The sequence below is a fragment of the Nyctibius grandis genome, chromosome 4 (assembly GCF_013368605.1).
Source record: "Nyctibius grandis isolate bNycGra1 chromosome 4, bNycGra1.pri, whole genome shotgun sequence".
NCBI classification, from domain to species: domain Eukaryota; kingdom Metazoa; phylum Chordata; class Aves; order Nyctibiiformes; family Nyctibiidae; genus Nyctibius; species Nyctibius grandis.
The window spans coordinates 48,066,562-48,094,459 of record NC_090661.1 but is presented as its reverse complement, the minus strand read 5'-3'; the positions used below and the strand labels follow the sequence as shown (position 1 = coordinate 48,094,459).

The window sequence follows — 27,898 nt, the reverse complement described above, 5'->3', positions numbered from 1 at the left end:
ATGATTATGCCATAGGTCTGAGGCAGCTGCAAGGACAAGTAGGCCTGCTAGCTTAGTAGCAGACTCTGTATGCTGGTTCCCTGATGCTCTTTCTGTAGGTGGTAGAAGTAAGAAGCCCCTGTGGGAAGTCTAGAATTGTCTCAATGCCTCACAGTTGTTTGTGGCCACATTCCCCAACCCAAAGCCATACAAAGGGAACTTCTGATAATTATGGATGCTTCTGCTTTAATCTGCTTCATGGAGATACATGAGACAGAAAAAAACATAGTCAGAAGTAGCTGCAAGCTTTCCAGCACAGGCATAGCGCCTGTAAGTCATCCAGGCTACTTCCAGGTCCTCTGTCCTTCTTCTCATCCAGATGAAAGTGAGACAACAGTACTAGGGCTTCCTGCTGGCACCAAAGTCCTACTCAAGCTGTAGCTGTTGTCCTCTTTGACACTCCAGTTTACTTGATTTAATGAGTAAAAGGGCTTCAAGCTCGCAGCTCTGGAGGAGTATCTGGCTGCCGGGATGGGTGGCTTACTTTGAATGCATCTAACTCCAGGAGAGCTTTGTTTATTCTGGTTATTGTGGGATATGGATCCATGTCCACTTTGAATCTGCAAAAGGAAAAGAATTTGTGAGGTACTCTTGAGTCAGACAGCCAGTGCAGCAGTGAACAGAAGGGTAGAACAGTGTGCTGTGCCTGCCCAGTATGGGAGAATGTCACAGGCTGGGGTACTTTTGCATTAAGAGAAAAGGTTCATCTTTGTAGGTTTAAAAACAAATGCTAGAGGAAAGGTTAGTTAGTTCTTCCTTCCGTCTCCACTAGGCTTTTACATAGCGTGCAGCACAGGATAAGAAGGCACTATGCTTTTCCTGGGAATCACGCAGCCACTACTTGCATAGGTTTAAGGCTTTCAACAAATAAAGTCAGATTAATCTTTTCATCCTGTGTGTGGTGTAAATATAGGGCAAACGGGGAGAGAGGATGTGGAGTGTGGGCAGCCTTAGCTTTTCTAAGGACATAGATCAGGTTTCCTCTAGGGACCTCCGAGAAGAGAGCCCAGCTCCCTATTTCTAAGAGCTTCCAAAAGAGACAGTATTTATGACATAGGAAAATTCATGCAAGGAATCCATAACTGGATAGGGCAGGCAGGAAGGATGCTTTCCTAACAGGCACAAGGAGCAGCAGAAGGTAAGCTCTGACAGCCCAGCACAAGCAGTAGGTGCCCTTGAAGAGCACCTCAAGCTTAGCCTTAATTACCTTTCAGCGTTGGAAACTTGAGGCACCAAGCACAGATCAGCCATGGAAACCTGCAAATGTAGCAGAGAAAATGGGTCAGAGTAACTCGGAGCCCATCCCATCACACTTCACTGTGGTGGGAGACTTGGAGAGCAGGATAGAAATTATTTTATCAGCCAGTATAGAGGAGTTGTCACAACAATCCCATTCTTTAATGCAGTATAAAGAATATGATAAAAGTACATGGAAAGGAACTTCATAGGAGTCACTAGTAGAAGAAGCTATCAGCCTTTAGGGAATTTCATATCTACCAGCTGATCATCATGACCTCAAGGACACGGTGCTTCCTTGGCAACTGCCTCTGAGCAAACAAGTCTGCTGGCAAGCTGCAGAGGGGGCAGTAGAGGGAGGGGGGGGGGGGAGTCTGCATGGCTGGGAAAAGATGAGTAAATTTTGCTTGTTTGCATTGCAGGAGTATCAAGCAGCTCCTGCCAATGTCAAGACCTGATATGTGATAGCACCTTTGCACACAGGCTCAGGGACCTGCAATCTGAAAAGAAGACTCAAGGACAATACAGCTAGCTGCCTGTCTGCACAGAGGCAGCTGCTCCCACCCCACTCCCCAGGTCACAAAGCTCTGGGTGCCTTTCAGAGCACACATTATTCTCCAGCATAAGATCTCTTAACTAGCCTTTGCCCACCAAGGGCTCTAATTCCATAACACTCTTACTATACAATCCTCTGCATCACAGGTTATTGCAGGAGCCTTCCTTCTTGCCAGGCCTTTATAGGAAAGATCCAACTGCCTGCCAAACAGGACTATTAAATGGGAGGGGCCTGAGTGGCTTCTAGCTTGGTAAGGGTCAGAAGAGCTTGTATGTGAGCTCTCTGAAATCTGTCCATGTTAAAATTGGATGAATAGAGCAGAAAAAACACACCACCACATGGTTAACGGTTCCACAGAGCAGAGATAAGAACTGAACCTGTATTTCTTGAGCCAAGCTTTGCCCCTATGACAGGACACTTGGAAGTCCAAATCTCTTAAAGATGAAATATATATAATCTGTTTCCACATCCTCTAGTAGCAGCCACATCCTAGATACAGCTGCAGAATCTGGCCATCAGCAGGTTATAGGCAGGGACAAGTAAACATCTCTGTAACTATTTGTAAGTCAGTAATGGCCTAAGTAGGATCCATGTAGCTGTTTTTCTTACAGTGAAAGCACCGCATGTAGCTCCAGGCACAGAATGGGGTTGTGCTGTGTCTCCACAACTAATTTCTTCTCCTACTTTATGGAATATACCAGGGTTTTAAGTTCTCCAATAGTACACAACACTCTCTCAGATACTTACTTCATCCCCCACACAGTAGTGCCCAGCAGTGTGCTGCAGAATCTGCTCCAGCGCTGCCAAGAGAGGTGGTACACTGGAGTGAGGCATTGGAAACTCATTTGAAAGGGACATCAAAGACCTTTTAGACTGGGAATTATGAACAAAGGCGTTTTGACTCTGAGCTGAGTATGAAGAAGGAGCAATTTGGGACTGAACCTAGAAGGAACAGAAATCTCACAACAGCGTAGTTATAGGAGTCTTTAGGGCCCTTCAGCCTTTTGGGACCCAGGGTGATTTCAGCTGCTTCAGGCAATGCACCTGAAATACTAAGAGGACAATGTAGAGAAATGTGAGAGTGGGGAAGGGAAAAATGCAAAGGTTCAGTTGGTTTATGTCTGTCCAGAAGTGAAGATGGGCCTGCCATTCACCACATGGGGGAAAGGGTTTTGAGGAAACCAAAAGCACCATATTTCTCCCAGGGAGGTAAAGAAATACTCTGCAACTTGCTAGATTCTATGGAAGTTTGCCATCAGATGTATTTTGTCTGATGACAAAAACATGTCAATATAGATTGATAGAACTTTAAAGCAAAAGGCACTAGTTTGGGAACAGCTGGGTGGAAAGGAGAAGTGCTGTCAGCCCTCATGCATGAGGGTGAATCAACTGCTGCAGCGTACAGGATGGCCTCAGGCTTTCCCTCTTCCATGCATAGCAGTGAAAGTGCATTGTGGACAGTATCTTTCCTCTGAGACCCTGGAGTACTACCCAGCAGGGCAGGACCCCAACACACCAGCCTAGGCAGAATTGTTATTCTGCTTGAGGAGGAAAGTAGGATGCCAGCAATGCAGAGTTTTTAAGGGACTGTTGAAATGCTGATCATTTTGGATGTGGGACACACCTTGAAAGCCAGACGCGATGCAGCTCTGAGCCCATTCCATTTTTTTCTCCCCCATTTGTTTCAGGATGCTCAGGTTCTGTGAAGGCAAGGGATCTCCAGGTTAGATTGACCACCAGTGTCTGGATCTTACCTACTACCTCATCCAGTGGAGGAGAGGGGAGATGAGGAGGTGCCAAGCCTGAACCCCCAGCCTGAGTTCAGCCTGCTGGGTCAGCCCTGACCTCACCCTCACTGAACCATGGACCCTGCTGTATCTCTCTCCTGGGACTGTCCTTCTGTAATGGCTGCCAGGGTACCCTTTTGCCTCTGCCCTTGGCTTACTCAGTTGTTGCCTTCCTAAAACAGACTAGACCCTGCAGTGAAACTGCATGGGTTCAGCTGTTTCTGGAAAGTGCTATAGGATTTTCTTTGTAGGAAATACTGTATTGTTGCCACTGGCAGATCAGGAAGAGGCTAAGCAGAGATTTCATTTGCTAACACACCATCTTAAGGTCTGCCACTCTATTGGCTGGCAGCAATTTAAAGAGACTGAACTTTTCAGAGCTACAGACTCCTGGAAACCCGTCTTGGTTTTCTCATTTGCATGGATATGACAAGGCAATACCTGGAGTGGCTGAATGCCGGAAGCAATGTGATCTGCGATCATTCTGACTTGGGCTCTCTTCTTCAGATCTTGGGGCAGGAGCCTGGGGTTAGGACGGGTGTCTTCTAGGTAATGAATTATAGCTAGCTGTGATGAACAAAGAGATAAAGGGAGGTTATTGAAGAGCCAAGGAAAAGTTCACATCCTGAACACGTGGGAAAAGGGAGCTGATCCAAGAGAATACAACAGCTTTTGAATGAAGTTTGTTACCAATCCAAGCAACAGAATATCCCTTGGATGTCTGCTTGGGACCTTGTTGTCATTTAGCCCATCTGTAATTTCAGGCAAACCCTGGCACAGCTGTCTAAGTCAGACTACAAACTGCTCAGTGAAAGGTAGAGTTACAAACCAAAGCTGAATTGAGCTTAAGTCCTAGACAGCAGTTTCCCAACAGAGGCTGTGTGCTATTTCTGCCCACAGTGGGACTGTTTATCACAAATGCCATCTCTTTTCCAGTGCACAGATGAGAGCTCTGGGGGAAGAGATGGGGCAAAGCCATCCCCTCCAGAATGGCAGCAGGCTGGAGTGAATGGTTAACAGGGAAGTGGCTGGTAACTCACCGACTGAGAAAGGGTGATGCCGTCAATTTTCAAGGCTGGGACTTGCTGCATTGGATTCACTGCCTTGAATTCAGCAGAAAACTGTGGAAACAAACCTGAGATTACTCTACTGCAACAAGAAATTATTCTTCCTTGTTTTCTTCCCCTAGAACCCAGTTACCAAATAATTTTTTTTTTACCTGGCTTTTCCCTCTGCATCAGTACTAATTGCAGTAAGTTATGCTGTACTGTTAGCCTACAGCAAGCTCTTACTGGGGCTCAGGGATCACTGCACTCAAGGCCAGACTGCCTTACTTCTTGATCAACTATCAATACAAGGCCCAGGATGAGCAGTACTGCAGCAGTGTCACTATTACTGTTCTAGTTCTCGAACTCCATCTTAGCCCATACTGGCACATCAAGCTGGTGCTACTACTAGGTGCACAACTCCCAGCTAAGGTCCCCCAAATAAATTCTTAGTGAAGATCTCTTCTGGCAACCCACTCCTTCCTTTGGCAGACCCTTTGCAGCCCCTTGCTGTATCATTTAGCATCTTTTGGACGCACCACCACACACAGTTCCTGGTGTTAACTGAGTGAGGTTGAGTCTGTGTTTAAACCGCAGTGCAGCTTCTCTGAAGCCTGTGTGCCAGATAGGTTCAGTTATATCATGCTAAGCAGGAGCAAAAGATCTTCAGCCTTATGAAATTCAATCACAGATGTTTAAGAGAGGAGAAGACCTTTAGTCTCCTACAGTCATCTCCCTCTATCCTGCATGCCAGGGAGTACTGGCTTAAAACAACTATTAATTACAGAGCAGCAGTGAGGAATTCAGAGACTTTGCCTGTGAACTTCCTAGTGCTGATCCTAATTCCCCTAATGATCCCCAAGTTCAGTACCCCTGGAGAGAGCAATGGCAGCTGTATCCTTACCTGCTGTCCCCCATCCTTCAGGAGGTTTACTGGCACCAGGTCATAGGCAATCCCTTTCAGAGCCAGTGCTAGGGAGAACAGAGTGCACAGCTTCAGACAGGCACACTGAGACCAGTTTCATTGGTGATAGCCTCAGGGAAATGTTATTATTTCCATTTGAAAAAAGAATGGCTTTAAACCAAAAAAAGACCCTATTCCTCAAGAAAGGTGGCCTGAGTCCACTGAGAAGATAGATAGTGCTCTGGCAAATGAAGGACCAAAGAACTAAAGATCAGTCCTGGCAAAAACACTGCATTATTCAAAATAAGCTTTGCCACTCTTTGCAGCACAGCCCTCCTGATGCGGCTTATACAGGGCAGGGGGGCCTGTGCTCACCTGCAAATCCTTGCTTAAGACTGTCTCAGTCCAAGTAGGGACCATTCCCAGCCCTGCTTAGCTCTCAAGACCGGGGCAGACCAGAGTCTGAGGCAGTATCAGTGTGAAAACAGAGTGTAGGGCCTTCCTAGATAATGTGGAAGAAGCAGCCACCTGCATCATGTTAGCTTTACAAAAGGAGTAATTCCCTCTCACTAGCTGCAGGCTGAGCAAAGCCCTCCTGTCTGTTCCTCTCCCTTCCCCCTGCCCCAGGTAGGCTGTGGTATTCCCTTCCCTCCCACTGCAGAGAAGGAGAGGGGGGAATGCCTCACTGTTCCAGGATAATGTTTGCTGATCTCTCTCTTAATAAGTGACTGATTAATTGGGTTAGTGAAGGGGAGGATATTGCAATAACACCAAAACAGAGATCAACACTGGATCTTACCGATTCTCACTCTCCAAGAGCAGGAACTTCGGAAATAGCTGTAAAGTATCGGCTAAAAAGAGAAAGACAGATGACGTGGTTATATGGTGGGAACACCAGAGTACTGTAAGGAGAACAATGCATGAACAGAAGGCATTTCAGGAACTGTAAGACAGGGCAGAGCAAGGTTTGGGGAGAGAGGGCTCCTTTCTGAAAGTGACTGTTCCTGTTCTGGGCATACAGGTAGTGTCACTGTGTTTCATGCTGGCCCTCTGAATATTTAGTTGCACCAGATGTTTCCAGCAATGCACAAGTGACCTTGAAATTATCCCCTACAAAGCTTCCCTCTTTGTCCCTATCAGATGTTGCTAACTTTTATCCCGTCTTGGATTTTTTAAGCAAATTCCTCACTGATTATGCCAAGCACTTGCACTGGGTATTTGCATGGCATGAAATGGCTTTTCCAGCCAGGCATGGCAGGGCAAGGCCTCTTTACAAATGAGAAGAGCTACTGCGGTTCCAGATGAATGCTGAGGGCAGACAGCTCATCTCTACCTGAACTCCAGCACCGAGGCAGCTTTCGTGGACCCTTCCACCCTGTCCAAGCTCTCACCTTTTCAGACGCCATAGTCAGTGCGTGCAATCTGCTCCAGGAAACAAACCCAACCTCTTTGCTTTCCCTTTTAACTCAGCTGGCATGGGGGAAGGCTTCTCTCCTAAAGCCAATGAGGAAAGGACTATGCCCCTAAATCTGTGCTCAGGCCATGAAAACCAGCCAGTCAGATTCAATCCTGAGTGACTGTGGTCAGCTGCATCCGCATCCCCATGTGCCGTGCTGCAGCCCCGGCCCTGATACCAGAACCATTAACCAGCTTTGAGGTTGGAAACACATTTAGGAACCACTCTTATTTCCCTATTTTTTTGTCCAGAAGTAAGATCTCTAGAGAGCCTGTCAGGCTCTCAGCAGTTGCCAATGCAGAAAGATAGCCCTGGGGAACAAAACAAAGAAACTGAAGCCATGTGCAGAGTTTCTGTTGCACTAGGGAATGACTGCCAGCTCCCTGAACAGGGGCTGCCTTTGCAGGGAGGTCCCCAAGGGTCCTCCTGTAGCCCTCCTTGGTGCTGAGGGTTTTATACATTGCATGCCTGGGACAGGCTGCTACTTTGCTCCCAGGGCAACGTTGTGCAAAATATGAAGCTCACTTTTTTGTGTTATGGTCTTTCCTTTCCACACAGGAAATTGGTACTCATGCATGTCTCTATAAATAAACCCATAATCGTGTCTCTCCTTCCTTCCATAGATCCTGTGGCATGCCAGGGATCTCTCTTGTGTCTCCACCCTCCCAAAATGCACAGAAATTATACCAGAAACTGATAGCAAGGGAAAAAAAAAGGCAGGGATTTGCTCACTGACACACAATCTGTCGAGAGAAAACCAGAAAGACCCTGAGGATCTCCGTGCTCCAGTCCTCTTTGTAAAATTGATGCTTTTCTTACAGTTTAGATTGGTTCAAATAATTTTAAATGAGGTATGCATTTGATTAAATTACTCTAGTCAAAGTTTACTGGAGAAATTGTTTACAAGTGAGGAGGGAAGTGGTGGCAGTATTGGCAACTCTATTGTGGACAAAGTATTTACTGATTTTCTTAAATTCTCTGCTTCTGGAATCAGGGCATTAGAAATCTCAGCTATGTTCTTTTCCAAATGTCTAGCTGTTGCAGGGAAAGAAGGAGAAACTATGACTTCAAAAGGGAAACGCACAGCATTCATGACATACTATTTTTACGTGTTTTTCCTGGGGACATTGCTGATGATTTTTTGGCTCAGAAATTCATGTCCTTCACCCCACCTGTTCTGGACTCTGGCCCCTCAGCTGGCAGAGACGTTGCTTCTGATCCTCACTACAGTTCTTTGTTGTTTTTGCAGCCTGTGCTATCATTTGTAATAAATTGTGCTGAGCTAATTGCTTCGCTCTGTAATTTTGAGGCCCCAGGGGATTTCACCAAAAAGAACACGGAAAACAACCCATCCCTCAGCTGGGAACTGTGCCTCCAGAGGCTGGGGCCTGGAGTGCTCTTTTAAGTTCACGCTGTTTTACTCCCAGCGGCAGGGCACATCACAGGCAAAACAATCAGCTAAGTAAAGTCTAGAGACAGCAGGAGTGTTTTGTCCTCAGTGGACAGGTCCCAGAGTGACATTATATCTAGTCTTCCTTGGAGGAAGATCTGAGCATGGGCCAGGGGTGTAGCAGGGAAGAACTGCCTCCATTTACAACCCCGTGGAGTATAATCCTCATAAGCTGCAGGTTAGACTGGTTGGAGCTGGGAGGATAGCAGGGGGACAACATTTGCTTCACGTCTACTGAGATTTCTGGTTTGGTTCTGTTTTCACTTCCAGCATCAGCAATGCAGTGAAGAAAGTTTGGGCTTAAATCCCAATCTAGAGTAAAAATCTGGGAAATGCATTTCACTGTTTAGGAAGATGAAAGAGACACCCCAAACTTTGTGTGTTGAGCGCTGAGGTTTCCAAGCCTGTCCACTTCAGTATGGTCTCCTCTGGATACCACCTCCTTCCAGGCTATATTCAGGACGCAGTTGGAAAGGCAAAGTCTTTTCACCCCTTTCCTGTCCTGAGACCCAACACTCCAAGCAGCCTGCACACACGGACTGACACTGAGCAGCTGCCCACGTGGGACAGAAGAAAGAAACCTGCTCCTTGGAGGCTTGCATAGGGGAAACCTGGGTGTCTGAAAGGCACCGCTTGTATTCTGCTGGCTTGAAACGTAAAGGCATAAGCAGACCGAACAGGTTTGCTCCTAAATGCTCTATCTCTGCGGCAGGCATTGGTGTTAACAGCTCGCAAGGATAAACTATCTTAAGTAAACACCACCACTGCTTTGAAAGGCATTAGTTTTATTTAACATGGGGGCAAATTCCTTGCTCTCTGCTGAGACAGAGACGTGGGTGCAGGCTGGGGCAGCGGACATCTATGTAAGAGGCGCTGCGCACGGCGGTGCGGTCCTCCCGGTAACCCCCATCCCGGCCTTTCCGGGAGGCCGGGGCACCAGAAGCTGATGCAGGCCGCGACCGCAGCCAGCAGCCGAGGCTACACCGAGCGAGGCCCGCACCGGCCCAGGGCGCAGAGCCGCCGCCCCGCTCCCTCCAGCTCTGGCGCCGCCATCGCTCCCCTCCCGCCCGGCGGGGACGCTGCGCGGGGAGACCGGGTAGCCAGCACCGCGTACCTTGGCCGCGGCAGAGCTCATCCCGCGCCGGGGACTGCGGTGTCAACCCCGTCCCGGCCTCGGGCCGCCGCCGGCCGCAGGACCGTCCCCTCACCGCAGGACTTGGCTCCGCTGTGGCGGCCGCCGCCGCCCCGGCAGCACTACATCTCCCGGCGTGCCCCGCGCCCCTCCCGCCCGCCCCGGATCCGGCGCATCCCGTCGCCCAGGATGCGCCGCGCCCGCCCCGGCGCTGGAGCCCCGCGGATGCCGGCGGCGGAGGGCGGCCAGGCCGAGCCAGGCCCGCGCGGCGGCCCACTGCGGCAACAGGACTCCCGCCGGCTGCCGGGGGGGCCGGTGCGCCCCGCCGCCCCTCTCGCTACGGCTCCGGCTGCCGCTCTGGCTCGCCCAGCGGCGCTGGCCCTCGTCACCCTCCTCAGCTTCGCCTCCCGCTTCCACCGCCTGCCGGAGCCGCCGCACGTCTGGTACGAGCCGGGGCGAGGCCTGTGCCTCTCCGGCGGGGCACTGCCCCGGGGGCGGCGGGCCCGGCCGAGCCCCTGGTTGCGGGTGGGTGCCCGTCTCCTCCCGGGACGCGCCCCCGAAACAGCCGGCGTTCTTCTCCGCGGCCGGCCCCTCGCAGGGGAGTGCGCCCGGACTCCCAGCCGCGCCCCCGTTCCCCCGCCCTGTTCTCAAGCACCCGCCCGCCCCTGCCTTGCCCGGGGTCCGTGTTTATTCCAGGTCGGTGGCGGGAGGGGATCGTGGCAGTGAGGACCACAGGGAAGCGCGGCGCTCGCCGGCCAGCCCGGCCCCGGCCCCGCTCTCCCCGCTGCCCTCGGGCACGTTGCAGAGAGGGGACTGGGTCTCGGGGAGGCGGTTTGGGGGATCTGTGGGTTGCAGGCTGGGTTTTTTAACATCTCCAAGCTCAACCTGGAATCGGAAGGGCAGAGTGGAGGTTTTGGAGTGCTAATATCAAACTCTTTAAAAAGGACCTCGCCTGGAATGGCTGAAGTACTCTCCATCATTTCCCCATTAATTTAATGCATCGTCTCATACAGAATGTATGGCACCAGCCCTCTGTATGATGAAAAGCACGAGTAAAAAGACCTTCCTGAATTTTTTTACTGTTTTCAACACTGTAGCAGGTTGTTTGGTGTTTTGTTTTTTTTTTTTCCAGTTGGGATGAAACTCATTTTGGGAAGATGGGGAGTTACTACATTAATCGGACCTTCTTCTTTGATGTCCACCCTCCTTTGGGGAAGGTAGACCGCTCTTCTGTTACATGTTTTAGAAGCCACAGGAGTGGGCCAACAAAAGTCTTCCCCATCCTTCTGGCTGAAGGATGTGAGGAACACCAATACCTTTCCTAACTGTTCTTGGCATCATGGTAATTCGCATTCTCTATCCAGAGCCTCAACTTACATCTTTTCTTCTTTATGAAATGCTTTGAATATGGGAAAACAAAACAGTATTGCATGTTGGGTATTTGAAAAGCTTGACATTAAAAAATGAACGTGGCACACGTGGTTTGGAGGGGATATTTAATAGAAGCCTACATTTCAAAGGAACCAAACAGTTCTGATAGCTTATGTGTAAATGAGACTCCTATCACAAAGAACCCTGAAAGCCTTGAATTGCTATTCTGTAATCAAAGAACTCGTTCTACCAACAGTGTGTAGTGTTGATGAACGTGCACTCCTCCTGCCTTGATGAAGGTGCAGTCCTCCTGCCTCAGAAAGATTATCTTCCTTTCAGGCTGAAGCTCCTTAAACTATAGGAATAGGGAGCTATGGGAGAATCTACGGAGACAGAATTCTTTCTGCTAAATCCGACACCTGGTATTTCTCTTGAGCTTGCAGTTGTCCTTCTAGTCAGTAGCCAAAGTCCTTTTGATCCCTTCTGATTTTGCCTTTAGACAAAGGGCAATATGTGTGCATATGAGTTCTGTACATAAACTGTTGTTTGGATGATGTGTGTGAATTCAGTAGTTATCTTCTGGATCAGACTTGGCTTCTGTAAAAATCTTACCTGCTGCTAGCTTGGATACTCCTTCCTCCAATGCGATTTCCCTGAACAGTTTTTTCACCGTTCCTCTTCAGATGCTGATTGGACTTGCTGGCTACCTTAGTGGATATGATGGTACATTTCCTTTCCAAAAGCCAGGGGACAGATATGAGCAGCACAACTACATGGGAATGAGAGGGGTAAGGCTCTACAGGCTAGTATCAAGCTGGTTAGCTCTCCTGTGCTTTTCATTATAGTGTTATGTCATAAGAACAGCTCTCCTGGATCAGATCAGAAGTCTGTTTAGCCTTGTGCTTTGTCTTTAAGCTCCTTAGAAAAGTGTTAGTGGTTGTTTTGTGAGTAAGTCTTAATGTCTGACTGTGAGAGGCCAGGTAAGAAAGTAAGGTGATTATTGAGGCCAACCCTTGCTGCTGATTAGTGGGACAGATATCTTGCCTGTTCTGCAAAAGGAACATCGCTGAGCTTGGGCTTCTGCTCACTCCATTTTGCCTGGCTGCTCTGCTGGAGAGCCAAGGATGTCAGCCAGCCAGGATCATTCAATGCCACCTGCAGTTTGCCACCACCAGTGACAATGAGCTGAGTAAGCTGATGGAGCGGGGGAGGAAGTCACTATTCAGAGTGGTATTCTATCTGAAACTCTGGCTTCTGCTATCTAGGAAGATCAAGAGCCACAAAACTGACAGCAGATAACACAAGCCAAAAAAAAGAAACAGTGGCCAATTGCAGGACAGTCAGGGCATCGGGGCCAGCCAACATGGATTCATGAAAGGCAGGTCCTGCTTCACCAACCTGGTCTCCTTCTATGACAAAGTGACCCGCTTAGTAGATGAGGGCAGGGCTGTGGATGTAGTCTATCTAGGCTTCAGTAAGGCATTCGACACTGTCTCCCACAGCATCCTCCTAGATAAACTGGCTGCCCGGGGCTTGGATGGGTGGACTCTTCAATGGGTTAAAAACTGGCTGGATGGCCGAGCCCAGAGAGTGGTGGAGAATGGGGCAAAGTCCAACTGGCAGCCGGTCACTAGCGGTGTTCCCCAGGGCTCAGTTCTGGGGCCGGTGCTGTTCAATATCTTCATAGATGATCTAGACGTAGGGATTGAGTGCACCCTCAGCAAATTTACAGATGACACCAAGCTGGGTGGGAGTGTCAATCTGCTGGAGGGTAGGGAGGCCCTACAGAGGGATTTGGACAGGTTAGATAGATGGGCCGAGACCAACGGCATGAGGTTCAACAAGAACAAGTGCCGGGTCTTACACTTCGGCCACAACAACCCCATGCAGCTCTACAGGCTGGGGGAAGAGTGGTTAGAAAGCGGCCCGGCGGAAAGAGACCTGGGGGTGCTGATCGACAGCCGGCTAAACATGAGCCAGCAGTGTGCCCAGGTGGCCAAGAAGGCCAGTGGCATCCTGGCCTCTATTAGGAATAGTGTAGCCAGCCGGTCTAGGGAAGTGATCGTCCCTCTGTACTCAGCACTGGTGAGGCCGCACCTTGAATACTGTGTCCAGTTCTGGGTCCCGCACTTCAAGAAAGATGTTGAGGTGTTGGAGCGAGTCCAGAGGAGGGCGACCAAGCTGGTGAAGAGTCTGGAGAGTCTGACCTACGAGGAACGGCTGAGGGAGCTGGGGTTGTTTAGCCTGGAGAAGAGGAGGCTCAGAGGTGACCTTATTGCAGTCTACAACTACCTGAAGGGAGGTTGTAGTGAAGTGGGAGTTGGCCTCTTCTCCTGGGCAACTAGCGATAGGACAAGAGGACATAGCCTCAAGCTTCGCCAGGGGAGGTTCAGGTTGGACATTAGGAAGAATTTCTTTTCAGAAAGCGTTATTAGACATTGGAATGGGCTGCCCAGGGAGGTGGTGGAGTCACCATCTCTGGATGTGTTTAAGAAAAGACTGGACATGGCACTTAGTGCCATGGTCTAGTTGACATGGTGGTGTCAGGGCAACGGTTGGACTCGATGATCCCTGAGGTCTCTTCCAACCTGGTTGATTCTGTGATTCTGTGATTCTGTAATTGCTAGTGCCTAGCAAGAAGGATAAAAACTGGGAAGGCGTATTTGCTTGGTTTACTTTCCAGGTCTCCAGCAATTCATGGTTCTAGATTTCCCTGAGCCAAAGGTGGGAGAAGTGCTAGAACCAGACTTTGGAGAGAACAGGTTTTACTGTGATGCTGCTTTCTTTTGTTTTGATTTCTGTTCTTCCTCCTCCAACTATGCTTAGTCTCATTTGTGTAGAGGAGGGGATGCTGGTCTGCTAAAGATGTAAGGTACAGGTGTATTTTGTTCTTAGATTTCATATTCTAATATCTTGTTAAAATAAATTGAGTATGGTGGATGTGTAGTGTTCCTACTTGACATACCTTGTTATGAGTATCTGATGTAGTCTAACAAGAGAATGACTGACTGTTGTTACTGACACCTCTAGAGACAGAACAAAGTAGCTGTCCCTCTCTGAACAGCTACCTATCTTTGTGCATTTGGCTTTTGTCTGACGTTCTTAGTGAGTCAGTTCAGCTACCGCAACACCTCCTGTTATTTGTAGGTGTGGAAGATGAAGGAAGGGAAAGGGTGTGGGTGTGTGTTCACTTTGGGGAGGATTATAACTTCTCCCATGATCTTCTTTTCCTGCAGTTCTGTGCGTTCCTTGGCTCCTGCCTGGTTCCCTTCGCCTACCTCACAGTGTTGGAACTGTCAAAGTCACTGCCAGCAGCCTTACTCACAGCTTTCGTCCTCATTTTTGGTAGGTGTTCCTGCTACAGCAAAATTGAGCAGGTTAATTGTTCCTGAGAATTTAATTTCTGGATTATCGTGTGTTACCTAGCCAGGAGATACTAACTGGGGTTAACGAGAGAGGTTCCCAAAAGCAAAGTAATTCTGCTTTAAATATATGAGGCTTTTTAATTGGTGGTCCCCTTGAGAATTTTACAGTCTTGTTTACTTCATAGGTACTTCTGTTATATGCATAATCACAGCGTTAGACTACATTTCACCTCAATTTTAAAAATTTTCATAAGATGGATGGTCAGGAATGGTTTGGCCCACTACTGAAACATTAATGTATCCCATATGAATTATAGAGGTATTTAACAGCCTACTGCATTACTGTGGAAGAGTTCACAGTGAGAAATGAATAAAGTTCCTTGTCGAATTGAGCCAAATGGAGAAATTAACATTGCAAATGGAATTACCCAAATTGGGGTTTTGTGAGGCATGGAGACTTAAAATATCCAAGTCATATTCATTTTTTGTAGGTAACATCTGAAAGATGACTTCTCCTGTAGCATCCTCTGGCACCATGCTGGTGCCTTAGTAGGTAAATCATTGCTGTCTTTTAACGTTCTCTGTCTGAATATGTTAGCAGCACCTCCCAAATGGTGTTTCACAGATACTGTTGTACTGCCTGGTTTTTGTGAGGGTGGTTTTCATTTGTTACCCAAGTAGAAGTTGAAATGTTCTGATCTGCTTCTGTTTCTAAAATTTCCCTTGTCTTGACTACACTGAGGAAAGTGGCTTCCTGCAATCTTAGATTCACTTTGGAACCTCAAGCCTTTTTGACATTGTTGTGTGTCTGTTTGCAGATACGGGCTGTATTACTTTGTCCCAATATATTCTGCTGGACCCCATTCTGATGTTTTTCCTCATGGGAGCTGTTCTGAGTATGGTGAAATGTAACAGCTGTGCCGATAGGTAAGATAAAGATGATAATTTTTTTAAACTATAGGTACTCAACTTTCACACAGATAAAGTACTAGAACATGTCTGTCCCTTGGTAGTCTGGGTGAATGGCTGAGATGAGATTGTTTCAGGAAATTTGGAGGTGAAAATGGCTCGTGGTAGGGGAGAGAAATTTTTAGTATGAGGGTTTGTGCAACTAGAGAGAAAGCATCATGGCTGGGGTAAACCAGGAGAGAGACTTAAATAGGTTATTTTAGCATGCAGGGAAATTTCAGCAGAAATGGTGTTTATGGAACTGCAAATCTTGAAGGTTAAAGCTTTTTAAAACTTGACAGGAAAGAAAGCTAGTATAGGGCGCTGTAGATCAGAGAAGGAGGAATGAAGGATGGTTGGAGCCTGCTCAAGGCTTTGCTCCTTAATGGCAAAAGTCTTAATTTGTTATCTTGAACCAGTCACTTTGTCTGGAGAAACACGGCTTATGTGACTGTAATCCTACAAGCACTTATAAAATCTTGCTAGCTGAGGTAAGCAGTGTAATTTGTTGGGTTTAGAGAAATTGGTAGCAACAATTTGAGAGAAATATAGATAGAATGTTTCTGAATAAAGCAGTTAAGTTGCTCAGGATATTTGCTGTAGACCATCCAGAGTGGGATGATGATTTTATAGATATTTGGATATGTCAAAAGGCTTCTTTGTGGCTGGGCTGTGCAGAGTAGTTTCCCCGCAATGCACCCAGCATTCAAAGATATAAAATCTTAGAATGCTGTGTTATATGTTAGTAATTTTTGTTTAATGAAGTGTTCAAGCACTGATCATATCAATCTTAGTGTGGCTAAAACGCAGCCTGCAGCGTCATGTGGGGCCATCCAAGGCCATCCTCATCTACAACACACACCTTGGGGAGTACAAGCACTAAATTACAGGCCAGTGTTTGATCAGCTTTGTGTGCCTTGACCTGAACTTATTTGTCATGTCTTAGAGCTAATCCTGTTTTCAAACTAGTTGGTTTTATGCAAATTAAAAGCCAGCTCTAGCTATTGTGTTGCTTAGGAGGTCACGGGGATTTTGTCTAGCCAAAATACAAGTGTCAAGACATCAGGAGTCAGTAGGAAAAGGGTTTTAAATTCTGCTGTCATCTTTTCTCTGTGGTTCAGTTTTAGTTTAGTTTGTAATTTGTTTGCTTTTTGCTGCAGCTTTTGTTTGTGCTTTATGTAGACGTTTTCCACTATGGCCTTTCTGCTTTAGGAAAAGTAGCTGTTCATTTTGTCCTGTTCTCCTCCATGTCCTTAGCTTCCTGAAGATGTAAGTTTGCATTTGATGGAGCAAAAGTCCTGTTTCTATTTTCAGACCTTCCATGTGTCAGGCTTCCTTCACGGTAGTATTTTAGCTTATGCCTGGTGTCTATGTTCTCTTCCTTAAAGGGGAGATCTAGGGCTGCCCAGGCTTAAGTGTTGGGCCCTTCTGAAGCCTTTATCAGGGGTATCCTTGCATCATTCTAAATTAATGAAAAAATTATCTTTCTATTCTTCATGGGCTCCTGAGAAGAAGATGGAATGTAATTTTGCAGGGTAGCCAATTTGCTCTTTGTTTTCCTGATTGCAGATGCCCGTTCAGGTAGCCATCATTTTATTTACTGACCTGCTCTGTCTGTCCTGCAGGCCATTTTCTGCCTCCTGGTGGTTCTGGCTGAGTCTGACTGGCGTGAACCTTGCTGGAGCAATGGGGGTAAAGTTTGTTGGCCTTTTTGTAGTCCTCTTGGTTGGCCTGAACACAATCTATGACCTATGGGGCTTGCTGGGGAACCTCAGCCTGTCACTGGTGAGGGTCAAAAACTTTTCTTTACATTAAGGGTTTCTTTGTTTTATTCTGCCTTTGTAATTCTCCTAGTTATTGACAACCATGGAACTAGCCAAACAGTGATACTGTGCAGCAAACAGGGGCATCTGGGGTGAATGATGATGATGATTAAAGATGAAGTTTATAATGAAAAAACTATTGCCATATGTTTAAAAAAACCTGCATATGTCAGTGGGATATAATGTCATAAGAGCACAGCAAAAAGATTGTTGCTTTTACTGGAGAGAAACTATTACCTTTCCAGTTGGATGAATTTTATTTCAGTCTAGGTTAAAAATGCTCAGTGGGAATGGCTGTACAATGGCCCAAAGCAAGATGTTGTCCAACACTGTTACATGACCTCATGACCTTCTGAGGAGTACATGCTACCTGGCAGACAGGCATGTCTCACAGCACTGAGTTTACATACACAGCGCAAGCTCAGGCTCTGCTTCATGAGAGTATGAGGGCACAGGCCACATAGCAGTAGTGTGCTATAGTCCATCATGAGTGTCATGGTTTTAACCTGGCCGGCAGCCAAACACCGTGCAGCCGCTCACTCACCCTCCCTCCACCCCGGGGAATGGGGGACAGAATTGGAGGGGTAAAGGGAGGGACACTCACAGGTTGAGATAAAAAAAATTTAATAAATGAAATAAAATAAAATTAAAATAATAATGGAAATAATAGAAATAGTAGAATATGCAAACGAGTGATGTACAATGCAATTGCTCACCACCCGCCAGACCAAGTCCCAGCCTGTTCCCAGCTAACGATCCTGGAGGGAAATGATCCTGAAACCACCATCCCAGGAAAGAGAGAAAACTTCCTGGCCAACTCTCATCTATATACTGAGCATGACGTTGTATGATATGGAATATTCCATTGGCCAGTTTGGATCCGTTACTCTGGCTACGCTCCCTCCCAACATCTTGTGTACCTGCACACTAGCAAAACATGGGGAGTTGAAAAGTCCTTGATTTCTTAGCAACAACTAAAAACATCAGTGTATTATCAACATTCTTCTCATACCAAATCCCATACTACAGCCAAAACATAGCACTGTTCTAGCTACTAAGAAAATTAGCTCTATCCCAGCCGAAACCAGTACAATGAATCACAGGCATGCTTTGCAACTTGCAGCCTCTGTAGCCAGTCCTGAGGATGAAGGCAGCCATAGCCTGCTCGATTTCACACACATTTAGTTCCTATAAGCTCTAAGAAATTCACTAGTGTGTTTGGGCGCCCTGTTCTAATATATTGCATTTTGTATTTGGGGACTGTGAAATCTAATATTTGGAGAAATACCTTGATGTACCGCTTGCTGTCTTGCAACCAGCAGAAAAACAAATTCTTCAAGCACATCTTTTAGAAGGTGTTTAGTTCTCCTCTTGTCTCAGCTTCTTCAGAAGCTTGAAAATTCTGTATCTTTCACTTACTGTTTTTGTCCTGTTTGTCTCATAAACAGTGGGGGTTTGGGGGTCTTTTTCTATTCTTGCTGTGTGATTTGTTTTCTCTGATTAATGTGAATCAATATGGGCTGCAAAGATGCAATGTTCCAGCTCCAGAGAAGCACTTCTTGAGCAAAGTCAGTTAATTGCATTTGAAATGGAACAAATCCATCATGTCTAAGCTTTCTGCCAGCAGACGGCTGCACAGTGATTTCATTTGTGCTGCTGGCAGCAAGCCCTTGAGTGTTAGAATATGTAAAGACATTTACTCCAGAAGATAGATGCTTTCTGAATAACTAACTATTTGGCAACTTTGGTGCTTGAGGAAGGAAAAAAAGAAGTGAGGATTAAACCCCTGAAAGCCTGAGTAACTTATATCTGCATTTGTTAGGAAACTACGCATGATTATTTACATGCAAGGTTTTTGGGACTAATTTGATTTCTAGAACTCTCAGCTTATCTTGGTCCACTGTTCTGGTTTGCTTGATGCTGTCCTTCATGTGCATGTTCTTTTTTGACTTTGCATTGAAGTCTGTAGTTAAAGAAAACCTTTTCACAAAGATTGAAGCATATTGTGGTCATTTTGAGCAGGGAACTGGATATTAGTTCATATGCCTCTCCGCTGAATAAATTTGGTTATGTACCATTAATCAGCATTTTTCCAAGTGCACAGTGGTTATTAAGTGTTCTGCTCAAGTACTTGAGCTGAGCAACTGTCCTTTGTTGACTTCAGTAAGTTCTTAGTTTTGTAATGTGTTCAGCTCTTTTTCCATTACTTCTGAAATCTTTGTATCTGTTATTAAGGGATGGAGGATGGTTAGCTTATTGATTGTATGATAGGTACCATGTACAAAAAATAAGGAAGACAGCAAGTACATCTGCCTTCATCCACTTTGAAGTTAGATGTGGACAATTTTTGCTATTTAAGGTGTTTTCTTCTCCCACAGCTGTGTTGCCCACCCTGTATTTTAGATTATGTACTCTAGTACCAGCAGTATCAGTAGGATGTGAATATGTAATTGCATCTTGGGCATCTGTGTACAAGCCACCTTTCCAAGTGTGTACAAGCCACCTTTCCAAGGGATTTAAATAAAGCTCTGCTTTTGTGTTGAGGCAGCTAGAAACACTCACAGGTTTTGCTGCTGACTTTTCTGTAACTTCTGGCTGAGGACCAGCAACAGAAGTTGCACTGTGAGAGCATCCTTGCTAAGTGAGCTGGTTTCTGTGAATGCAGCATATCTAGGTCCCCAAGACGTCCTTGTTGCAGTCATATGTGCATAGGGAGACTTATTGGGAGAATTGTATCTAGTAGCTTGTGCCCTCAAGTTTTCATTTTCCCTTTTGCTTAGCTTTGACAGTGACTATTCTGGAAGCCATCTCCTTGCTGTGATTTTGTGTCAAGACATGTCCCGCTCTGATAAACAAGTTAAGGTCCTTGTTTTCAAAGTGTTGTCAATGGGAGCTGCCCAATCTCCTTTGCCAAAGTTAGGCATGCCCAACATTTTTGAAAGTTAAACCCTCCTATTGCCTGTTTTGGTCTTCCTCCCAAGACCCTGAAATTTCAAGGTACCCCAGCTCCAGCTTTTGGAGATGCACAACAAGGTCTGCCTGAGCTTTTACTGCTCCCTAGGCCTTTTTGAGGTAATTTTGCACTCCACTTGGCTTGCTTGCATGGTAGGTTTCTGCTATAGGACCACTGCTCAGAGTCCTGTGAGATAAAGAGTGGAGTTGTTCCTGCAGCTGCACTGTTTGATCCGGGTTCTGTTTGTTACAGGTCATGTTTGGGAAGCATTTACTGGCTCGTGTACTCTGCCTCATCCTGCTCCCGCTTGCCCTCTACACAGCTATGTTTGCTGTTCATTTCACAGTATTAAATAAAAGGTATTTCACAATGTTTTCTCTAGAAGAAGAATCACTTGTCTTTGCTTTGAATTAAAAGCCATTGATTATGGATTTCTCCATTTTCAGTGTCAGAAGCACAGCCACAAGCTGTGTCTTTGTTTAATTCCCTTCCCAGACTCCTGCATTGTTTTTAGAGAAAGGCTCTGGCCAAGCAGGCAGTGAAACTGAGTTTGAGCTTAAGACTTTCTGAAATGCCAAGCAAGTATCCTAGCCAAACTCTTTGTCAAGTTTATTTTTCCACCTCTCTTTCCTGGACCTGAAAATGTCTACACTTCATTCTTTTTATTTTTGTTTTTGTAATTAAAAAAGGCATTGCATTCCTGAAAAATGCTTTGACTGCAATGAAAAAAAAAGTCTGATTGTGCCCAAAGGGAGGACTCTTCTCTGAATGCCTGCAACCAAGGGCTGCTTTTTATGTGGAAAGAGCACAACAGCTAGTAAAATGGCCAAGGAATGTTTTTCCATACGCCAGCCTTAAGAGATGAGGTGAATAAGCATTTCACCAGAAAAAAAAAGAATATAAAATCTGTCATTTTTCCGTTCAAGTCAACTGGTCTTACATCTACCCTCTTAGCAGAAATGAGGCTTAAGGAGCGACAGAGAGAGGCTTTATTATATCTAACCTGACAGTGGGTCAGTTTATTTGTCATAAGAACACCTCCAAAGATAGTTGATGGTGGTTTGTGCAGTGTCAGTGTGTACATTTTTGTGGCTTCAAGTCCTTGCAGCTCTGGACGATTTCCTGCAAGACTGTCTCATTAGAGGGGTGTGCATCTAAGGGGACTGCAGTCATTCTTCTTGTGATGCCATGTCTGGTTTTATCTTTTTCCTTCTGTAAAAACAATTTGGTAATGCGTGATAGAGCTTTGTATGCCTGTTTTGCCAGACTTTGAATTGTCACATTCTTTGCTTTCTTTTGTAGTGGTCCTGGGGATGGTTTCTTCAGTTCAGCATTTCAGTCCCAGCTGATCGGGAACAATCTTCATAATGTCTCCGTTCCAGAGTGTGAGTGTCCAAAGGAATAAACTACTTTGAATGTCATCAATGTATGTGGGGGTTTCAATAAAAACAGCGTCTCGTGTGAGTCAGAGCAGGACAGTGCAGAGTATGCCTTCATGGTCATGGTCAGATCCATGCTGTTCCTCTGTTCAGTTTTATATATTGACAGAAAAGAAAAAGGCTGAAAGTAACAGCATGTTTAGTCCAAGGTTGCTACGTATTTCATCGTATTGCTTCTAGAGGGAAAGATGCCATTTTGAGGAGTTTGACAGTTTTATGTGCATGCATCTTTGCATTTTTTGGCCTTTTTGTTGCTTGAGACAACAAAAAGAGATTGTGTTGTTCACCTTAGGTTTGTATGTGTTCAGATGTGGGATTTGTTTCTAAAATGTCTGCAAATGAAAACTATCAACTCCTCTGTGACACAGCATGCACCTGGTTCAGCTGTGTTGTATTCAAGCATGCATATGAATTTAGGGGAAAGATGGCTCTGTGGTCATTCCCTAATCCTCAGGTTGGCTAGGGACTACTGAGCCTTTAATATGGTGTAGCTTTCCAATTACTTCAGCTTTTCTCTGGCTGTTCCCTGCTCCAGAGCTGCTACTGGGAGAGCAGCAGGTCCATTCTCCCAAGACTCTTGTTCTCCCACATCACTTGTGTTGGGAGGCTATGAAGGAAGGTGTCTGAAGCCAGGGTATCTGATAGCTGAGCTTGCCTCCCTTCCCTCTTGTATTTCTGTAGGGATTGGGTGATGGAGTGCTTCAGAGTAGTCACATGCTTTTCAAACTTGCTCATGTTTTAATTTGACTGTATACTCTTATGGAAATCTATCTCAAACCTCTCATGATTGAAATCACACACAAAAGAACTAGCACTTCTGTTTATGTTAAAACTAAGTGGGAGAATTTTAAGTGTTTCAGCCAAATGTTACGTAACAGTTTTACTGAATTGTGGTTGGGGATGGAAGATAAGCTTGCAATGAGCTGTGTGGAATAAAGTGTCAAACACGAAAAGAGCTTTCATCAAAACAAAGCGGAAGAATGCATGCTTCATCAGAGCACTGCAGACTAGCTGGAGGAGATATTTATAGGAGAGCTGCCTTATGCCTTTTTTTCTCCTTCCTTCCCATGTAGACTTGGCATATGGGTCTGTGGTCACAATGAAGAACCTTCGGATGGCGGGGGGATACCTTCACTCCCATTGGCACCTCTACCCGGAGGGCGTTGGGGCTCGCCAGCAGCAGGTTAGTGTACTGAGGTAGTACTGCCTCTGACTACAGCCATCGACTCACTCCTGCTGCACTTAGCGTTAGGTGCTGTTGTGACAGGAGCTATGTATTTACTCAGCATCTGTTACCCTCTCAGTGCCACAGCTGTGCACTTGGCCTGGAAGTCTGTGCAAAAAGGATGCTTGAAGAGAGCCTACCACAGTGCACCAGAGAGGTGACTTAAAGTAACAAGGCTTCATTGTAGTAGCAAGACTACCCTCCATAGATGGAGGCCAAGAGGACTTAAAAATAATCTTTCATAATGAAAGTGCTCTTGTTACCTCAAGGAAAGCTGTAAAACTTATGTTTAAAACAAATACATTATCTTACAGATTTCATTGCTGTGTTTTAAAAACAACAGAATAGGGCTGCTGTGCATTGTTTTCACTCCTGCCACTGGCCTCTGTGACCTTACATGAATTACTTCCCTTTTGTGCTTTGCTTTCCACCAGAATTTGTAAGGCTTTGCTCATTAAATTAGATATATGTACATTCGTAAGCTGGCCATAGTTAAACTATCTGTCTGAACTCTCTAAAAGCTTCTGATTAAATGATTAAGCAATAAATCAAAGTAAAAATCAGAAATCATGCAACTATCTCTAATTAAGTAGTACAAAAATTAAGTTAATTTCTTCTTTTGTCTGTCGTCATGGAGCTTCACAGATCTTTGCAGCTTCTGCAGCTTTCTCAAGATGTGTTTTGCAGTTTGCCTATTAGTGTCTAAAAATTGTTCTGAGCTCCTTGAAAGTTGCCAGAGAAAAACAAGTGTTTGTTTTCTAACTCCCCTCAGTCTCTGTGGTGAGGAAGAAGTTTTCAGAAATGAAAACTTTGTCTCAATATTCTTTTCCTGCTGTTCTTCCCAACAAAAAATTTGAATACAGTCATGTGACATTGATGTTCATTACTGTAGACGGAGATGTCATACCAAAACTGGCTCAAGGATAGGCAAAATTCAAGTGCAGAGCATGATTTATGACACTAAAAGCAGGGAAAGGACGCTGATGGGAGTTTCCTTGAGGGTAAGTGGGAAAGGGTGGAGATTTCCCCCCTGTGCTCCCTGCCCTGGAGGTAGGACAAGGATAGGGGGCTGGGACAGTTTGGGGGCTGTGGAGGGCGGAAGGGAATTTAGAACTTGGAGGAGATTTAGGGAGGAAAAGATGGAGGCCGTGATCTCTCTGCCTCCTCCTTTCCCTCCTTTCCTGATGATGTAACCTCAAGGTATGAGGTTCCACTTCCAGCTCTCCTTTTTCCTCACCCTCAGACACTCTTGTAGTTCTGCCTCTCACCCACCCACTGGGCTATCTGCTCCCACCTGAGTGGGAGGCACAGGTCTGGGACTGCTGTAGGGTCCCACAGAGTGGGACTTGCTGCTGCTGGAAGAGGAGAGTGAGCAAACTGGGCACAGTTCCTCATGCTGCTTGGGAAGGTTGCACCCTGAGAGCAGCACCCTGGGGCCATATGGTCTCCCCAGCCCAGGGTAACAGGAGGAGCAGGTACTCTGAGTTTGAGCAGGCCAGTAAGGATTAGCTGGGTAGCATGTGCGGCTTTAACAGTTGATCCCTGAATCTTTCTTACTTTGCCTGGATCTTTTGGTAGAAGTATTATGGTTGTCACAGGCAGGCTGTTGTCATAAATCTCTGCCAGTGATGCCTGTCTGTAAAGCCAGTGCTGTTTCCATCTCCTGGTTCTGGTACTGGTCAGTGAGTATTCAAAAAGTTCAGGTTTGGATATCCTGTTGTTGTAGAAGGAGCCTCTGAAGTAGGGTGAGAGGAGGTCAAGCTGTATGGTTGGAGGCTGTTACTCATGATGCATGTGAACTGTCATTAAGTGTAGGGCTCCTGAGTGTATGGGCTGTACACTGAACAAAAGGTGTGATCTGGGCTAAGGAGTGGCCAGTAACTGATTTTCTAGGGGGCACTGTCATAAAAGTAATGCCAGGGTTTCTGTGTTATTAGTGCATTCATTTGGGACTGCGATTTGCTGGCGAATGTGTGTGTGGTATCACCAGCTTTTTTCTTGTTTGGTGAAATAATTTATCTTGTACTTTCAGGTCACTGCCTACTTACATAAAGATTTGAATAACCTGTGGATTATAAAGAAACATGATTTGGATACAGGTAACAAATACCAGTGAAGTTCCTTTTATAACTGCTGCTTCATTTTTTCGCTTATGAGTTCCCTCCAGGGCAAAGTATCCTTTGTGGATATGATGGGGAGAGGAGAAAGAACAAGGGGAATCGACACCATCTTGATTAACGCTGTTTGTATCTACTTTGGTTTTGTTTTTTCACCAGATTGTACAGCTGAAGTAAATAAGCTTTTCTCAGCTGAAGGTTGCATTGACAACTTTTCAGCTAGGTAGGGCTGCAAATAACAGAGAGGAAATTAATCTGAACTCTGTTTTGTGGCATCTGTTGTTGTGGCTATGGGTGCTGGAAAGTTGTGTCCTGGTATGTTCTGATACATTGTGTTCAACTGATTTGCGTGGATGTTTGCTTGGGACAAGACAGAGTGCTGAATGTGAAGATCTATGGTTTGTACATACATCTGTTGTTTTAGAGTATCATATAGTGTAGCTGAGGCATGTTTAGTCTGGCAGAGTTTCCTTTCTTCAGCTGCAGCACATGTACATAAAAATTAACAAGAACTGTCTAAACAACAAAAAATGCAAATAACCTAGATATAACAAAATTACAATCAGTGTTGCAAGAGTCATTTTATAGTTCATTAAATAAATATATTTTTATATATATAGTTTTGGTGTTCAGTTAGCCTGACCAGGCATCCTCTTTATTTACGGGTAGTATGTGCTGCTTGGGGCCATGTTCTTTGGAGTAGCCCTCAGGGCTGGTCTTTCAACTAGAGTGGTGGTTTACACCAGGCTTCAGGTTGACACAAGTTAGTTTGCCTTATATTGTCTGCTTGAGGCACAAGCATTCCCAAGAAAGTTTCTAAGACCCTGATACATTTGTCAGTGCATTGATATGATTAGTTTGCCTTCCTTCAGCAGATCTGTCAGACCCCTCGAGCCCTGTGGAGTTTGTGAGGCACGGAGATATTATTCGTCTGGAACATAAAGAGTAAGGTTGATTTCTGGGATTCAAAGAAACTGTGTGATTGAATAGAATTGGTGGGAGATCTGTCCTGCGCAAAACTACATGGTTAGGCCAGCACAAGTGGGCTGTGTGACAGAGCTGTCTGTATATCTGCATTTCCAGTGTGGAGTTTGTGGAGTTTTTCTTCTATGGTTTATGTTTTAAAGCGTGTCTGTTAAATGGGAAACTTTTAACAGAACTACACCACTTCATTAGAAATACCTACCTAGGCAGCAGGGGGATTTGTTCACCTGTGTGAGGTACAGTATTAAGGGTAACTCTTCGACAAAGAAGCAATTTCAAACCACTCATTCTGTTGCTTGTCCCCACTCTCTGATTTTTCTAGGCAAATAGTGTGGGGTTTTTGTCAGTGTACTCCAAGTGTCCTGTTCCTACGTGCATAGGCAGCAGCCACCCGCTGAAGTTCTCCACAGCACCGAGATGACAGCAGAGAAACGCTTTTAATGAAAACATCGTCTGGTGCCTTCCCTCTCTGTAGGGAATACCTGAGAGGAAGCAGGGGGGCCCTAGTGACTTGATATTTGCTCTTCATCCAGTCTAATGTCACTGTGCCACCGTGCTCTGTGCTGTCGCAGCTGTGATTTCTTAACAGAAGCTCTGAACTTGTGAGCCTGGAAATTGCGTCATGTGGCGTTCAGTATTGCGTGCTCACAGATCACTGCTTAGGCTTCCAACATGCTTTTAAGATTTAAAAAAAAATGCTTTGAATTTTGGATTTTACTACCAAATATATGATAATGGAGGCGATAAAATCGCGATTAGGCCTCTGGAGCGGGAGGTGAGACCGCGGTGCTGCGGCCAAGGTCCGGTAGAGGGCGCTCGCCTCCCGCGCGGGCTGGGGGTGTCCGTGGGGACAAGGCCGGCGCGGTGCGGCGGGGGGGCTCGGTGTCTGAGGGGTTTCGTTAGGGGCTGACTGGGATGTGGGCAGGTTTTTGTGGTTGCCCCGGTTAGCAGTGCCTGCTAGGGCGGGAGGCTGGCTGGCTGCACCTCGTACAGCTGGTCTAATGGCGGCCACGGATCCCCCCCCTCAGCAAACCTGTGCCTGACGGAATGGTTCAGCCTTTCCCCTCAAAAGCAAAACTGGTAATCAAGAGAGGTCAGGATCTCGCTTTGCTTCTTGCAAGAGCAGGACTGTTAGTCCCACCTTTACTCTTCATTTAAAAAAAAAACCAAGACCAAACCCAACAACGTCTTTACCACTTGGAGGTGGTGAATTGTAGCTTGAGGGCTGGATTTATTCATGCTGTCCTCCTTTTCCAGCACTGCCCAGTGTGCCATAAGCCCAGAGTCGCGTGGTGGGAAGCAGCAGCTTCACTCCGTGGCCTCTGTCGCTGTTAAGGCTGCATCCTGCCCTGCCCTTGCCTGGAATTCAGTGGTCAAAGCGCTGGCAGCTCTCTGAATGTCTCAAACCGAAGTTCTTATCACAAATTGACTGAGACATAAAAACAAAACAAGGTTTGACTTTTAATTTCATTTCAGAACTTCTAGAAATCTTCACAGTCACCAGCATGAGGCTCCCCTGACAAGGAAGCATTTTCAGGTCACTGGCTATGGAATAGTAAGTGAATGGCAAGATAAAACAAAAGCTCCTTCTTTTGGGGAGAGTTCATACCCATGCCAAGGGGATTTATTCTTGCTTTTTTAGTTTGTTAGCCAAGGTGATAAATGTGCATCTACCATACTGGAGGAAAAACTGATTTAGCATGAAATAGCTTATCTTATATTTAAGGTCTATTTAATGTTAACACAAACAGGAAAATAACTTAAGCTTTTACTGCCAGTCTAGCTTTGGCAGCGTTCAACTCCAGAAATGCCAAACTGAGCAACCTTGAAGTTGCTCTGACAAGCATTATTTTATGTATTTGGCCTTGTCTCATAGACAAGTGCCTTTTTTTGACAGAATGATGACAGAATTTTGAATCACAAAAATGAAATCTGCTTTGAGGGCTGAATTTCCAAATGCAAGGGGCTGTTGCCTAAACCCCTTTTGTGAAGCAGCCAAGTTACCCCCCTTTAAAATGTAACTCTGAGCCACAGTCAAGTATGAATTGGAAGCAAAAATATTTGAGG

General features: G+C 45.9%; 2 protein-coding genes across 4 annotated transcripts in view; one reads left to right on the top strand and one right to left on the bottom strand.

Moving 5' to 3' along the window:
- Nucleotides 1-205: 205 nt before the first annotated feature.
- On the bottom strand, nucleotides 206-9,735 carry GSTZ1 (glutathione S-transferase zeta 1). Its single transcript, XM_068398869.1, has 9 exons — nucleotides 9,589-9,735; nucleotides 6,368-6,419; nucleotides 5,569-5,636; nucleotides 4,659-4,739; nucleotides 4,060-4,185; nucleotides 3,456-3,531; nucleotides 2,579-2,631; nucleotides 1,247-1,296; nucleotides 206-599 (listed from the first exon to the last, which is right to left on the bottom strand). The coding sequence occupies exons 1-9, from the start codon at nucleotides 9,607-9,609 to the stop codon at nucleotides 473-475; spliced, it is 654 nt and encodes a 217-aa protein (XP_068254970.1). The 5' UTR covers nucleotides 9,610-9,735; the 3' UTR covers nucleotides 206-472.
- Nucleotides 9,736-9,795: 60 nt separating this feature from the next.
- POMT2 (protein O-mannosyltransferase 2) overlaps nucleotides 9,796-27,898 on the top strand; it is a 31,701-nt gene continuing 13,598 nt past the window's right edge. The window contains exons 1-12 of one of the 3 annotated variants that reach the window (XM_068399377.1): nucleotides 9,796-10,049; nucleotides 10,739-10,823; nucleotides 11,661-11,765; nucleotides 14,214-14,322; nucleotides 15,161-15,269; nucleotides 16,916-17,075; nucleotides 20,319-20,425; nucleotides 21,369-21,451; nucleotides 22,579-22,688; nucleotides 24,763-24,829; nucleotides 25,720-25,792; nucleotides 27,308-27,386. In XM_068399377.1, the coding sequence (XP_068255478.1) occupies nucleotides 9,796-10,049; nucleotides 10,739-10,823; nucleotides 11,661-11,765; nucleotides 14,214-14,322; nucleotides 15,161-15,269; nucleotides 16,916-17,075; nucleotides 20,319-20,425; nucleotides 21,369-21,451; nucleotides 22,579-22,688; nucleotides 24,763-24,829; nucleotides 25,720-25,792; nucleotides 27,308-27,386 (1,341 nt within the window). Of the gene's footprint in view, nucleotides 10,050-10,738; nucleotides 10,824-10,866; nucleotides 10,949-11,660; nucleotides 11,766-14,213; nucleotides 14,323-15,160; nucleotides 15,270-16,915; nucleotides 17,076-20,318; nucleotides 20,426-21,368; nucleotides 21,452-22,578; nucleotides 22,689-24,762; nucleotides 24,830-25,719; nucleotides 25,793-27,307; nucleotides 27,387-27,898 lie in introns of those variants that run through there. The other 2 variants (XM_068399378.1, XM_068399379.1) reach the window with 2 other exon arrangements.